Source organism: Cyprinus carpio, chromosome B3 (assembly GCF_018340385.1).
Source record: "Cyprinus carpio isolate SPL01 chromosome B3, ASM1834038v1, whole genome shotgun sequence".
NCBI classification, from domain to species: Eukaryota; Metazoa; Chordata; class Actinopteri; order Cypriniformes; family Cyprinidae; genus Cyprinus; species Cyprinus carpio.
Window position 1 is genome coordinate 26,615,954 of NC_056599.1, and position 15,768 is coordinate 26,631,721.

At 37.6% G+C, this 15,768-nt stretch overlaps 1 protein-coding gene across 1 annotated transcript; it reads right to left on the minus strand.

The window, feature by feature from the left end:
- Positions 1 to 8,601: 8,601 nt before the first annotated feature.
- On the minus strand, positions 8,602 to 15,339 carry LOC109059598 (ATP-sensitive inward rectifier potassium channel 12-like). Its single transcript, XM_019076794.2, has 2 exons — positions 14,906 to 15,339; positions 8,602 to 10,385 (listed from the first exon to the last, which is right to left on the minus strand). Exon 2 carries the CDS (start codon positions 10,237 to 10,239, stop codon positions 9,043 to 9,045), a length of 1,197 nt encoding a protein of 398 aa, XP_018932339.1. The 5' UTR covers positions 10,240 to 10,385; positions 14,906 to 15,339; the 3' UTR covers positions 8,602 to 9,042.
- Between the last annotated feature and the right edge of the window lie 429 nt (positions 15,340 to 15,768).

Sequence of the window (15,768 nt, forward strand, 5' to 3'; positions counted from 1 at the left end):
AGCCAAAAAACCAATTAACCGATAGCATCTGAACATGAGGACGGGCAGCTCTGTTTCCCTCATTTAATACGGGTTCCATATCGTTTCACATCCTTTATGAGTCTTGAAATGTTTTGCTAGCTTACGCGTCTCAGTAAAGCTGTGTTTTCCTGTCTGGGGTCTGTGTATACGCTACAGAGAGGGAGAGGGGGCGCGGCAGGTGTGCGCGCTTGCTAATTAAATCTCTGACGGCTTCTTTGTCAGTAATTACTTGAGAAGAGTAATGCCTGTTCCTTTGAAACGATGATCTCTTAATTGTTACATTTTCAAAACACTGATTAATTTAAAAAATGACAATCCTTTAATTCTCCCTCTCTCTACTCTGACCGAAAGTGTGTACGAGTGTCCATCCTATTCAGCTCGTTTCAGAGCATTTGTGTCACCCTGGAAACATATTTGCATATGCATCTCTCAGCTCCTCCACCTGAACCATGTTTACATCGTTTTACAGGAAGTGTCCTTTATAATGTTGTTGTTTTTTCAGTGTTTGTGGGCTAATCCATTCACTGCAGACAGACTCACAGCCACACCGTGCTTCCTGCAAATCATGTATCATCCACTCCATTCAAATAACCATTCACATGCCATGCTTTATCATCCTGTCCCACTGATGTATCTCAATTTATACGCAGGATTGTGCCAATGTGGAGCATGTCAATGTCAATATCATTCTCAATGTTGTCAACAGTTCTTGATGCTCTTGCAGCAGGTCTTGCTTTTAACAGGCCCCTCGACATACACATTTTTGCATGATGATGATTATTTCTTCCACATTTCTGAGATTCTACCCCAAATGCTGGACATTGTCTGAATTCATGTAGCCTTCCACATCTTCTACATTCATTTGCAGCTTGATTCATATTTTTCTCTTTACTTTTATAATTCATTTTTCCAAAGTATCTTTTTGACTTTGTAATCACTTGAATTGCCGCTTCTGAATCCATTTGTCCTGTCTGCATTACCATGATATGATTGTTTTGCTGCTTCGGCTGCTCTGCAGATATGCAATGCTTTCACTAGCTTCAGCCTCGTTTCTCTAAGCAGTCGTTCCTTCATTCGAGCATCTGTTAAACTAAACACCATTTCGTCTCTTATCATTTTCACTTTGTCCAAACTCACAGTCTTTGATTTTGTAACATATTTGTCCACGGACAATCCATCGGCCAACTTGTGTGACCAAAATTGATGTCGTTCAAACACAGTATTTTTCTGCGGGCTGCAGTACTCTTTAAAAGCTTGCAAAATCTCTTGCATAGTATGACTTTCCATGTTGTCTTAATCAATTGTGAGAGTGTTATAAACTTCCAATGCCTCTTCACCTTTTGTGTGAAGCAAAATCGCTATTTTAACACTCTCATCCTTTTCATCAGCCCCAGTTGCCGTCATATACAATGAAAATCTTTGCTCCCATCTCCGCCAATTCTCTGCAATATTGCCTGAAAGTATTAGAGGCGACGGTGGCTTAAATCTAGCCTGTTTCTCCTTCTCCAACTAAACACAGACTTACTTCAACCATGTGCGGTTCATTCGTTTGCGCCGGGAATACCTCATCCAGCACTTATTCACAACTTTAAAGCACTGTTGAACTTCCACTTCTGACATCATGTCATATTCGTCCTTTATGTGGGTTTCTTTCAGTGTTTGTGGGCTAATCAATTCACTGCAGACAGACTGGTGTGGCTCAGCTATCAGTATCTAATGAAACGCTGGAACCAACTGAAACAGTCACCTTGCCTAGTGTCACAGATGAATCAATAGTTCACACAAGAAGTGGAAGAATTGTCAGACCTCCGGTAATATTCAGAGACTATACTACATAGAGACTGACATTAACTAATGAGATATGTTTTTCTAAACTGCCAGTAATTGAATATTTTTAACTTGTTTGATATTTATTGTCATTCATTCAATCATTGTCATTTTGAGAAAGGATTTTTGTTGTGGTTGTTGATTTTGTTTTTTTTATTATTGTATTTGACAATATTTGTGATGGTATATTTTGATTCATATTGGTAATTATTTTGATGAATGGTTGTAATATGGTGATGTAAATAACAGTCCTATATTGTTAAGAAAGGAGGATGTAATATGATGTTTTAATGTTTCACGTGGTCACGTGTGTACAGTGAGGTTCTTCTCAGCATAGAAAAGTCAGCACTCTTCTAGTAGTTATAAGTGGAACATTTATGGAGCGAATTCTGTGCCAATATTCATAAAAAAAAATAAAAAAAAACAGAGTTTTGTAAATAAACAATCTTCTTTGCAAAGAAAAACTCGACTCAATTCGATTCGACTAACACATAATACATAGATTTGTCCATACCTCTGCATTTTTTCTCAAATAGAGCTTTGTATTTGCAAATCACTTTGTGTTTGTTTGAAAGTCAAGGTTTTCTTTGCAAAGCAAATTGTGTTTATTTGCAAAACACTGAATTTGTTTGATGAATATTGGCACAAAATTTGCTCCATAAACATTTTCTTCTCTCTGTCTGGCTCTTAGAAAACTTACGTATGCATATTACAAATATACCTTTTAAACTGTAGACAGTGAATATATAATGCAATAGTGCTGGTTATGTAATATCGCAGAGTATATAAATAAATAGACCAAAATATCTTCACCAGCCAGCAGTACCTGTTTAATAAACATGCTAAGTTCTATTACAATAATCTAAATTAAATGCTGAGTGCTAATAAATAGAAATAAGATGTATATTTTTAAATTGTAATTAAAAAAGAAAGAAAGTTTTTTTTTTTTCCCCCAAAGACTACACAGTTCTTAAAACTTATAATGAATTCATATATTGACATTCAAAGTTTCTGTTAATAAACATTTTTAGAAAACAAGCTTATTTAGAGCATTTGATCATATTTAGAGCAAAATATGCCAGTGGAAATATTATAACCTAGCCTATATGAGGTCTCTATTGTGAAAGGAAAAAATAAGCATGTTTTGTGTTTGTGCTGTGTGTAAAGCAAAGAGGGAGGGTCATGAAATGGAGAATTTGGTTTCTGTATCAGTAGCATGTCAATAAACGTCACACAACACACACATACAGTATACACACACAGTACAGGAATCCCATAATTTAATACTTCATAATTTAAGACTTCATGCAGTTAACGGTGAGATTTGATACAGATCACTGGTTGTGAAATGCACCGTTTTCCAGCTACACAAAGTGACATAATTACTCAGGTTTAATACTTTTCCTGTTTCATTTTAGAATGTAAATCCCCTGATGTGCAGTTCTGATTGATTAAGGTGCACTTCTGGATTCTTTTGCTGAGAAGAAATCTTGTCTGCGTCATAGTGTGCTGTTTTTCTGTGATGTGCATGTTGATCGTTCTGTCTTTCCAAAAGTCTTGGGCTCAATATTGGATTCACATTAAGTAGATTTAAAACAATAATGTCAAACCATGAGTACTCAGAACTAGATTTGAAATCCCTACATTGTTGCCATTTTGATGGATTACGTAAGGAGTGCTCGAGTAGACGTGTAAATGCTGAATCCGCGGTTCCATGTTCCCCTCCTGGCTTTATGTTATATTTGGCATTAATTACCAGCCTTCTCAGAAGAGGCAGATGTACATGATCTCTTTGACCTTTGTATGTGACAAGTATTCTCAAAGCTTTTAGGCTTGAACCTATAGGGCACACATGCTTCTAGCTCCCATAGTTATTATGTACTAAAAGAGAGAGAGAGCAATTAGAGACATTCCCTGTGGTGGAACACAAAGCACAGACGTTGACCGGTGATACTGGGGCGTGTGGACTTCCTCTCCCTCCCACTGGACATAGGAACAGAGTATGCAGCCTATACTTAATTAATTCTTAATCTTTAAAATTGCAATCCATAATTCTTATGTTGTTTAAAGATGAAATGTTGATCGTCAATTGACATTTGTTTTGTATTCAATGGAATTTTTAAGTCTGAATTTTGAATTTACATTATTATCCAATTGCATTTATTGTTAATTAATAAAATATTGTTGCACAATAAATGTGTGTAATTTTAAGGTGCATGGTGGTGCAACAGTGGAACAGCAGAGAAACAAATCTATAGATAGGCCTATACGTCCAGTAAATATAGATAGACTGTTTCCGTGGTTACATGTGTCACCATGGTTATGTGTTATGATTCTCTTCCGATGACAGACAGCAGGCTACCCGTAGCTCAACAGCAAGATTTGTTATAAAACAGCATTTGAATATTTTACAATCGTAAAGACATATATTTGCTTCAACAATTGCTTAAATTAGGTTTCACTCTTCTTTCTTTCTTAGTCATTTTTGTGCTTAAATACAGTTAAATATTTGAGTGTCGAAATATTAATCATTGAATACTCACACTACACTCCCTCGCATTACAATGACATTTGTTTCATGCTAGATGACACCACTTCTGACAGAAAATGAATCATCTGTATGTTTTGTACTTAAACTGTTGTTTAATCCATTTTTTCCTTAGTTGTACCCTCATGCCATGCCAGTGTTGAACTATTTTCCTAATTCTCTCTCTCCGTGTTTAAATTATACAATTTAATTACTTCAAGCAGCTGTAGGTGAGATTTGATGCTCCTTGGTTATACATTGCACACATGGAAATCATTGCTGCAAATATCCTCAAATCTCCTTCACTCTAACATACATCTGCACAAGCTACACATCTCTACTCGGGTTTATTATTTCTGTTCAATATTAGAATGTAAATCCTGCAGGTAGTTCTGATTCAGTAAGGTACACTTCTGGATCCTATTGCTGAGAAGAACATTTTTATTGCGTTTCAGATTTTGACTTTCTGTGTTGTCTTTATTTGTATCACCACTTTGCCCCCTCTCTGCTGGAAAACCAGATCTTGTTGTTGGTGGGTTTATATGCTATCTGGTCCAAGCTGATCATTAAAGGGATACTCCTCCCCAAAATGAAAATTTTGTCATTAATCACTAACCCCCATGTTGTTCCAAACCCCTAAAAGCTCTGTTCGTCTTCGGATTGTATTTTAAGATATTTTGGATGAAAACATGGAGGCTTGACACTGTCCCATAGACTGCCAAATAAATAACAGTGTCAAGGTCCAGAAAAGGTATGAAAGTCGTCGTCGGAATACTCCATCTGCCATCAGACATGCAATCTGGGTTATATGAAGCGATGGGGACACTTTTTGTAAGCAAAGAAAACAAAAATAATGACTTTATTCAATAATTCCTTTGTCAACGGTCTCCTCTTTGCCTCTCCATATCGTTGTATGCGCAATCTGGGCTTCTGTATCATCCGTGCCACAAGGATGTGCTGTTTTCTTTCAAATCAAAGCTAAATACACGTAGAAACAGCGCATCCTTTTGGCGCAGATGATACAGAAGAGCATATGCAGCGTACAGAGATATGGAGAGACACAGAGGAGACTGTTGTCAAAGGAACTGCTGAATAAATTATTTTTGTTTTCTTCGCTTCATATAACCCAGATTGCACGTCTGATGGCAGATGGAGTATTCTGATGACGACTTTCATACCTTTTATGGACCTTGACACTGTTATTTATTTGGCAGTCTATGGGACAGTCACAAGCCTCCAGGTTTTAATCCAAAATATCTTAAATTGTGTTCCGAAGATGAACAAAGCTTTTACAGGTTTGGAACGACATGGGGGTAAGTGAATAATGAAACATTTTAATTTTGGGGTGGAGTATTCCTTTAATGGTTTTTAACTCACTCAAAAGCTGCATGGTTGAACAGCTGGAAAACCTAATCTTGAATCTTGGTTATAACGTTGTCAGGCTGGTTAGAGCAGGGGCCCGTTCTTCGTACCTCACTTAATACATCTGAGATGATTTGAAAGATGCCAGATCTTCTAATCGTGATAACTGATCTCTGGCTAATTTGGTTTTTCATACGAAATTGCGTATTTGATTACAATATCTGGATTACGTTGTCTAAGATTACTGTGCGTTCTCGTGTTCCCAGTAAAGGATACGATACTCGAAACCACGATCAGCAGTGCAGCGATTGGCTGGCAGCAAGACAGCAATGTAATGACATCATATAATTAAAAAAGACAGCTGATGAAAAGCTTGACAAATTTCTGGACCTTTATAAGGAAACAGCCAAGTGAACAAAACTATGTGTATTATAATGTTATAATAGATAAATGAAATGTTTTTTTATTTTTTTACATGATTCCCAATTATTTATATTCATGATTACTAGTATTTGTACAGGCTTTACATTTTTAGTTCAATGTTGTAATAAGCCATTCATGTAATTTTATCTTTGAAGCAGATTTGTTATGTGACAGCGTTAATTAAAGTTTCTTAAGGGTCAAGATCATGTTATCTGCATCTCCTGTGCTCCATCAAGCCACTCCCATAATATCTGTCAGCACTCAAATGAATGCATGACTCATATTAACTGTACAGCATGTGTGTAAGACTCTAAACCATTTATAAAGTTATTATTTTATCATGGATAAATCTTTCAATGTTTAAAACTGGCTGTGTCTATAGTATTATAGATTACACAACATTATAATATTATTTTCAAATTAATTTTTAAATTATTATTATTTTAAATGATTGTACCCTGATTAGTAGGGTACTCTTGTAATAGAGTAGCAGTGGCTGGGATATATTTTAAATATCAGTTCCACTTAAAAAGATGGAATCTAATCCTGTTTACGTGAAATAAGCCTGCTCCCATCAGGTTTAAGCTTACGGACCTGTTGCTGTGACAGCAAGTCCAGGATGAGCTTTGAAGAACCAAATAATCCAAGATCATGCCAAATCGTCAACAGTCAAATCCAGCTAACTGAGTTTGCGACGTACGAAGAACGGGCCCCTGGTATACCTTTCTAGACCAGCAAAAAACAGCTAGCATAATCATCTTGAGCACCTTAAACTGGTATGACCTGGTTTTTCCTGCAGGGCTAAGCTCATTTGCTGTAAAGTACTTCACTGTTTTATATCTCCTTTTCTGAAGAGCTGAAATCACCATGAGCTGACTCACTTTTTACCCTCAGAAAGCTAGCTGAAGAGGTTATGAGGACGTGACCTGAAAACAGCCATGTGGCTGTGTAAAATAGTGTGAATAATGACTCCATTTTCCTTTCATAACCAGACGGACTTTAAAAACAATAAACTGTGTGACTGTGGGTTATATGATGGTTTCATTACATGGTTTAGTCTGGTACTGTATTTTTTGGAGAGGATGATGTTGAGAGGATCATCCCTTTTTCCTCTCTTCTCTGCGAAAGAGGATGACTTTGGCTATAATTTACCTTGATGAAACGTTTAATTTATTTAAATTATCTTATATAATGCCTTCTTTATTTAATCAGGCACACTTATTTGCCCCCACAGAGCAAAGTGATCGATGAGGTGAGTGGGTGAACGCTCTGTCCTTTGTTCCTTCTTTGTCTCTGGCTCTCATTCTCACCTCTCCCATTCACTTTGCTCTGATTTTGAAAAGGAGGGAGATTGTCATGGTCACTAATTATCATGTAAGATACCAGAGGTGGGTGGTTGGTGTTGGTCTGTTAGTCGCATATTGGAATTTATTTCTAAATGCTCTTAGGTTAGTTTCATAGTAAACGAGAAAAAAAAACATATTGTGCTTAATGTTTCAAATTTTCAACTGTGAAAACGTTGCATGGCTGATTGCTTATAAGAATTATTTATCTCATTAAATTAATGCATAAAGAAAAAAATACTACAGAGGTAAAACAAAAACAATAAAAATAAAAATAAACGTATTTAAATACATTCATAATGTTACGCAATTTTACTTTTCAAGTCAAATTATATTGTTTTTCTTTACAAGGTGAAAATACTGATGAAAAATATTATTTTGCAGTGTGCCCTTAACCCAATACTGACTTTTCATTCTTTAACATCTGACATAGAAGTAGCTTTTAGTATTGATCATTTCCTTTCACATTCGCAAGTGGGCAGCTGTTTTGATACTGAGGAAAGAAACACCAATAAAGAAAGGTCAAACTGAAGTTGATACCTCATAAAATACACACACACACACTAACACAATGTAACTGTTGCTTTAGCAAAACATGTAATGTTGTAAATATCTTGTATTAGAGCTTCAAAATTTGGCTACAACACGTAGAAATCCTTAAGTTATGGGTTTAATATGGCACTGAAGCAACATGAAACTGTTGTTTTTCCTCTGGCTGTCATTGTAAGTATACAAGCGGTTTTACTCAAGGGTGTCTCGCCTGAGCATGAATGTTGAATGGTGTTTTTTTTTTATAAAAAAAAGTCTAACTGTATCCCATCATGCCTTATCTTTCACTCCTCCACTCACAAACTCATTCAGTAGATATTTTCTACTCACTTTCTAATAATGAATAAGTAGCTTTGTGTCTTTGCTATTTGCTAGCCTGGGAACCATTTTGCTCATTGTAAGTTAGCAGTAAATCTGTGTAGGATTTAATTATCTTTCACACACCTCTAAAGTAGTACCTCATTACACGGTAAAAATAAAACTATCAGACATTGCAGTCTTTGCTCTGACATAAAGGGAAAAAAATTAGTGGAATATAGAGAGCATGGATAAATGTCTTCAAGTCTCTTTATTGCTGTAAATCACACCAAAACAAGAGTGTATCATGTTCTACTCTATATCCAAGCAAACACACTAGTGGTTGACAACCTATTTTGTGCAAATTATGTTAACTAAAGAGAGATTTAGTCAATATGGCACCCAGGCTAGCTTAGTATTGCATAATGATACTACTTAAAGCTATCACTTCAAACTACAGTATGAAACAGATAATCAGATTTCAAGTTTTCCTACAGGAAGGCCCCGCATTTCCAACAACTACAAAAATCACTTTCTTTTCCTGACCTGCCCCCAACTAAAGCATGGCTCTAGGACAGTGGGTCAAGTTTTCATATGGCACTTGCATTGCTCTGTAGCTAACCGTTACAACCGACACTAGAAGAATAGGCTGAGTCTATGATAAAGCAAAGTCTTTAAGGTGACAATCAAGGGTCATATTTCAGATTCTTTGTGATATGACCTCTGATCTAAGTTCAGATTGGCTGAAAGGGTCTCTAGCTCAGTCCCCCTCTCATCCCTGTTCTCTTCTTGCTCCTCTTCATCCCTACTAATGAAGGCTAACTCGTTCTCATAGCAGAAGTTGGCGGCGGAGTCCAAGGACTTGTTCTCCTCCATGTCTTTGGAGCTGCAACGTGGCGTGGAGGGAACCTCGTAGGTCTTATGAAAGTGCGAATAGTCCACCTTATACTGGCTGCGTTCCTCAAACACCACGGGCTCAAAGCGATGGCCCCATAAGATCTCGCTGGCCAGGTAGGAGCTGCGCACCTGAGCCGTCATTGCAGTCGCCTCGACCATCCCTTCCAGTATGACCACAATCTCAAAATCAGATGTCTCAAGGTCCTGCTTGCTGATTCCATACAGAGGACTCTCCTCATTTATCTCGTGGAGGATGGTGAGAGGAGCAACCAAGAAGATGCGGTCGAGACCTTGGTCGTAACCCACATTGATGTCGATCTGATCAAGCGGTATGTACTCACCCTCTTCTGTGATTCGGGGTTTAATAAGCTGCGCCCGCACGTGAGCCTCCACAATGTGACTTTTCCTCAAGTTTGCGACCCGCCACATGAGGCACAGCTTCCCGTCACGCATTGCGATGACAGCATTGTGTGAGAACAGTATCGTTTCTGCCCGTTTCTTGGGTCGTGCCATTTTGGCCATGATGGCTCCAATCATGAAAGAGTCAATGATGCAGCCCACGATGGACTGGAAGACAACCATGAACACTGCTAAGGGACACTCCTCGGTTACGCAGCGGAATCCGTAGCCGATCGTTGTTTGTGTCTCAACTGAGAACAGAAACGCCGCAACAAAGCTATTGACCTGCATGACACATGGTGTGAAGTCATCTTTAGTGGGCCGGTCCAAGTCACCGTGGACAAGAGCAATAAGCCAGAAGGCGAAACCAAACCCGAGCCAGGACAGGACAAATGCAAGGGAGAAAAGGACAAACATCCAGCGCCAACGAATGTCCACACAGGTGGTGAAGATGTCGGCGAGGTAACGCTGAGATTGCTCGTCCATGTGAGCAAAACTGACGTTGCACTGGCCTGTTTTGTTTACGAAGCGGCTCCGCACCTTCCGGCGCGTCTGGATCTTGCCGTTACCAAAGCCATTGCCGAGGGCGGGCATGTTGCCGTGTCGGTACACGTCCTCCTCCGACGATGACACAATGTTGTAGCGGTGGGGCTTGCCCACACTAATGCCAATCTGCCCGACCAGAATGAATCCGTAAGTGAGAGAGAGTACCAAAGCAGCTCTGGATCAGTTTGCGTTGCCTGAAGAGAAAGCAAAACATAAGATCAGTCATGCAGTCTTTGTTCATTGTATATCGTTTGTCATATGGTTATGCTCATAGGGTTACAACTCCCTTGCAGAAGCTTATTTTTTTTTATAACTAAAAATAAATGGTCACGCTTTAATTAAATGTCCAATTCTCGCTATTAAAGGGTTAGTTCACCCAAAAATGAAAATTAGACTGTGTTTTACTTACCCTCTAAGCATCCTAGGTGTATATGACTTTCTTCTTTCAAACAAATCCAGTCGGAGTTAAATTAAAAACTGTCCTGGCTATTCCAAGCTCTATTATCAAATAAAGCGCATTTTTCTATGCAAATCCTCGGTTTGTACTTCAAATTTGTGACCAGCATTTTGTTTTGTTCTCTCTCTGCATTCGTCACTAATCATGCAACGCCGCGTGTCTTACGTCATCTGCCAGAACGGCTTCCACGTATGACAGTCAGCGGAAGTGAGAGAAAAGTGTTTATTACGTTTGAAATACGGATACTTTTCTTACAAAAACACATGCATTCGCTACAGGAGGACTATATTCATCCCCCTGAGCCATATGCGGCATGTTTTATTATGGATGCGTGCTCTTTTTTTGACGACTTGTGGACTGTTCAACTGCAACACCTGCTGACTGCAGTTATAGAGCTTGGAATAGCCAGGACAGTTTTTAATATAACTCTGACTGGATTCGTCTGAAAGAAGAAAGTCATATACACCTAGGATGCTTCGAGGGTGAGAAGCTAATTTTCATTTTTGGGTGAACTAACCCTTTAACAAACCATTAACTATGACTTTTGCCTCAATAAACTCCTAAAATGCTGCTTATTAATAGTTTCTAAGGTAGTTGTTAAGTTTAAAATTAGGGATGTAGAATATGGTCATGCAGAACATGTGCTTTATAAGTACTAATAGCCAATATGTTAATAATAGACATGCTAATAAGCAACTAGTTAACAGTGATAATTGGTCCCTATACTAAAGTGTTACCAAATAAATTGGATGAAATCTTATCCCTCTTATTTGTTAATGCCCTAAAAGGGTTGCATAACACACATTTAAGTAAATTCCACAGAAATTAAAAGAAACTTAAAAATCAAAAGTGACAGTAAAGTTATTTACAAAAGATTTCTGAAGGATCATGTGACGCTGAAGAATGGCTGATGAATATTCAATTTGCCATTTAAAGAATAAATGACAATTTGAAATATAAACATATTTAACATATTATAAATGTAAACATATTTCACAATATTACTGTTTTTACAGTCATTTGATCAAATAAATGCAACCTTAGTAAGCATAAGAGGCTTTACCAAAATATTAAAAAAATCCACATTCTGCAAGGTGTATGTAAAATTTTGAGGACAACTACGTAATTATTTAAATAAAATGTAAAACTAATGCAATAAGCCATAGGAGGTGGTTAAAGAGGTGTTCTTTGGGAAGACGCGAAGCCTCCTTGGTAAAATCATTGTAACACAGGGCCTCAGACGGCTAAATGCTTTCAGAAAAAATTTAACATATCAGGATCTATTAATAATAATTAAAATAAACAACCCCTTTAAAAAGTAATTTAGTTGATTGGTCTAACTGTAGATTGTTTATGGTATCCTAACATCTTGGCACATTAACATAAAACATGCGGTTACTGGAGTCTGTTACTGCATTTTTTATCTTTGATCCAATCAGAATTTAGAGTCCATATCATAAATATATTTTCTAGTATTTAAACAATGAAAGTCAATGAAAGGGAAACCTAAGTGATGCAGGCCAAAATGGTCCCAAAATAAATCATCTGAATTCTCACTGCAGCTAAAAACGTGTGTTACTCCATTGCGTGAGAGTGTGCAAAAGTGCTACTCTGTAAGTGTGAGCGAGGAAAGAGCAGATGTGCAGATCCGTTGTCTGTTTTTTTTCACAGCAGATGTAGCTAATTAAAGTAATTTCTCACTTTTCCTGCGAAACTCCGCACCTTTGCACAGTGAAGTGCTGAAGTGCACACACCTTATAGCCCGAGAGGAGCTGTACTGCATGCCTTATTGTTATGGTTACCATGATTATCATCATCCGAATTTTCTCACTGCACTTTTTTTTTGACAGAGCTCTGAGCTGGGAGCTGCTGGTGGGGTCCAGATTTAGGCGTCTAGCCAGTGCCTGTGTCAAGTGATCTGTCTTTCTAATAATAGATGCCTGTCTCGGTGTGCCTACTGCACGCACACACACTTGCAAGAATCTGTGCTCCAAGACACACTGTACTGACAGAGAGACATCAAAACGCACAAACTTCACATGCACACACACTCTCTCACACACTGGGGGCTGGGTAGTGTCAGGTGCTGCTATATTGGTGAGTGCAAATAGCTAAGAAGCCGCAGATTCAGCGAGAGTGATAATGAGAAAAACATATTTTCTTCATGCATACCCATGATTGCAGAAAAATGCTTGTAGTTTTACAATACTCTAAACTAAAAGAATCACATGAAAAACTGGGATATAGAGGTTTCCATGGAAACCTGTCTGGTAGAAATTTTGTGTGTAGGTGTGCGTGTTTATTTGAGGGGTGACTGTCGGCTTCATGGGTGGTATTTTAGTCATCATCCAGGTGGCCAATCACTCCAAATTGAGAGAAGACACGAGAGAGAGACAGTTGTGCACTTAATAAGTTTCTTAATGATAGCTGTGAGAATACAGGGAGGGGAGACAGTGGGGTCGGTATCTTCACTACGTCCTGATGTGATGTCAGCTAATTCCAATCTAAATGTCAGCAGATCCAATGACCACTTAGTGGTTCGATAGCAGTACTTTGATGAGTAAAGATAAACTAATCCATGTTCTGTGATAGCTAAAGGTGAAAACTAACAAACACTCTGTCCTCAGTATATCTGCTATATTTAGCTCCTATTTTGTCAATTTTTATTTTCTCATTGCTCATTTTAATGACATTTGAGTTTTCGAGAACCACTGAATTTCCAGTAGATTTCCAGTAGTTCTGAAATGTAATGAAATTATATTACATATATAAAATTTATTAAAATTAAATTATATCTGTATCATATTTATATTCTAACTTGTAAGTATATATGTGTGTGTATGTACACATAAAATAAAATACAAAAATATTGTTGTGTATATATATATATATATATATATATATATATATATATATATATATATATACACACAATTAATTTTTGTATTTTATGTCCGTGTGTGTGTGTGTGTGTGTGTATATATCTAAAAATATATATATATATATATATATATATATATATATATATACAGTGTGTGTGTATATATATATACATATAATATATATATATATATATAATACATATATATATAACATATAAATATGAATAAAACATTTATCAGTTTATAATATCTATTTCCTATTTATTTTATTTATTTTTTTGCACTAATTATTTTGTTTTACAAAAAATTTCTGATTTGTATTTTTTTTTATGATTTTTATTTTTTATTTATTTTAAAAATCGTAAATTTGGTTCCTGTGCATCAATAAAAATATTAATCGTGAAAAGGTTTTGTACTTTGTTGCATTCAGAAAGAATTGTGGTGTTTTCTGATATGCAGAAGATAATCTCGCTTATGGCCATCTGACGTAAATACCTGTGCCCTATGGCGGTGGTCGATGGAAACTTCATCTGAAGAGAACATTCTGTTTCCTTTTTGCTTTTCATGCACACTTAGAACCAAAAGAGACAGCTGTCATTTTAATCCTCAAACGTAATTAACATATTCTACCCATCCCACTGCTCCTCCAGTCCCGAAATGGCAAATAGGATGAGGAATTAAAGTGATGAGAGATTGTAAGACCTTTGACAGGCAGTTGACAGACTTCAAATATTACTCCACCAAACATTTCCACAGCCCCTGAAGAGCTGCATCAGTCTCCTTTAATAAACTTTATGAACTTCGACTTGTAACACTCTCGCCATATGCACAGTGCTTAAATGGAGTTGTGTCTAGTCTAGACTTTTTTTTTTTTTTGCCAGTCTGGTTTTCAAAAACCAGAATGCATGATTTGATTTGTTTTGGCATACTATATCCATCCAAACAGGTGCCTGTGTGTTGAATGTACAGCCTTTACATAATCAGGAATTGGATTACGCTGACCGTAAATCTATATTTAGACTTCATATATTTCCATTTAAATGCATGTATGATTTTTCTCATAGAGCTTTAAAATCAAGGAAGAGCTCAACATGTGCAGACATTGCAGCTTTCAGGGGACATCCGTCATTGTGGGAATGCTGGGTGTGACAGTCCCCCTCATTGATTTGATGAGACACAGTGGAAAGTACAGAATATGCAATGATGATCACCATCACCTACACATTATGACTCTGCACGTGAGGCACATTAAAGGCACCAGAACGCTCACAGACATCAAAAACATCTACAGGTTGCAAAAAAGACCTGTACACTGTCCATGTTGAGAGAGACAGGGCTGACAGAAGCTGAAACAACACATACACATTCTGCTTACCTTTTTTCTTCCCTTTGTGTGCATGGAAATATATAAGAAAGAGATCTGAAGTTGAGCTAAAGCATGATTCCACTGAGTTCCTCACAGTTCTCCTACAGGAAAAATCACCGTTTTAAAGAAAAAAAGGGATCCTGACTGTCCAGCGAGGTCCTCATCTTTAGTGTCGCATGCACAGATGGAAACCCGCACACATGTACGCATGTATTCGAAGGAGGTTCTTATCTAAAGGCTGCAGATTATAAGCTAACAGCCTCAGAATGTTCCGTTAACGTTCTCTAGCATTGATTCCAATGTTCCAGTAATCTTCCTTGGTCATCCCTGAGGGTCTGGCATGTCCAGTGATTCCCTAATGTTTTGGTGCGACACCTCGCCAGTGATTCTCTCTTTGACCGTTTAAAACACTGCTCTCTCTCTCTCTCTCTCCTTTTTTCTCTCTCTCACCCTTGTCTGCTATCTGATCTTAGCTGCAGTTTTTCACACTCTCGCTCTCTCGTTTGCTCCCTCTCTCTCTCTGAAGTTGCCATTTGCAGGGACCACGGTCTCACCGATGCTACCTCAAACACAGAGCTCTTGAAAAGCAGCCTGGTGTTCATGCTCAAACCCAAAATAAGTACATTTTACTGCCCTCTACATTGGCTGAATACATTACAGACTGACAAAAAAATAAAATCCTTTTTGTTTGAGGGTTTTGTGTGGTTTCTGTTAGTTGGGAACAGGGATTTGTGCGCACTGTTTTTCATAATGTTTGCATAAGGTTAGTGTGTGTGTGTGTGTGTGTGTGTGTGTGTGTGTGTGTGTGTGAGTGAGTGAACAGATGAATAATCATTTTAAAGAGGCTGGCTCTTTGGTTTGGGTTGCACACG

Bases quoted from the DNA above. Each gene is read 5' to 3' on its own strand.
- LOC109059598 (XM_019076794.2), bottom strand. From the start codon at position 10,239: ATGCCCGCCCTCGGCAATGGCTTTGGTAACGGCAAGATCCAGACGCGC.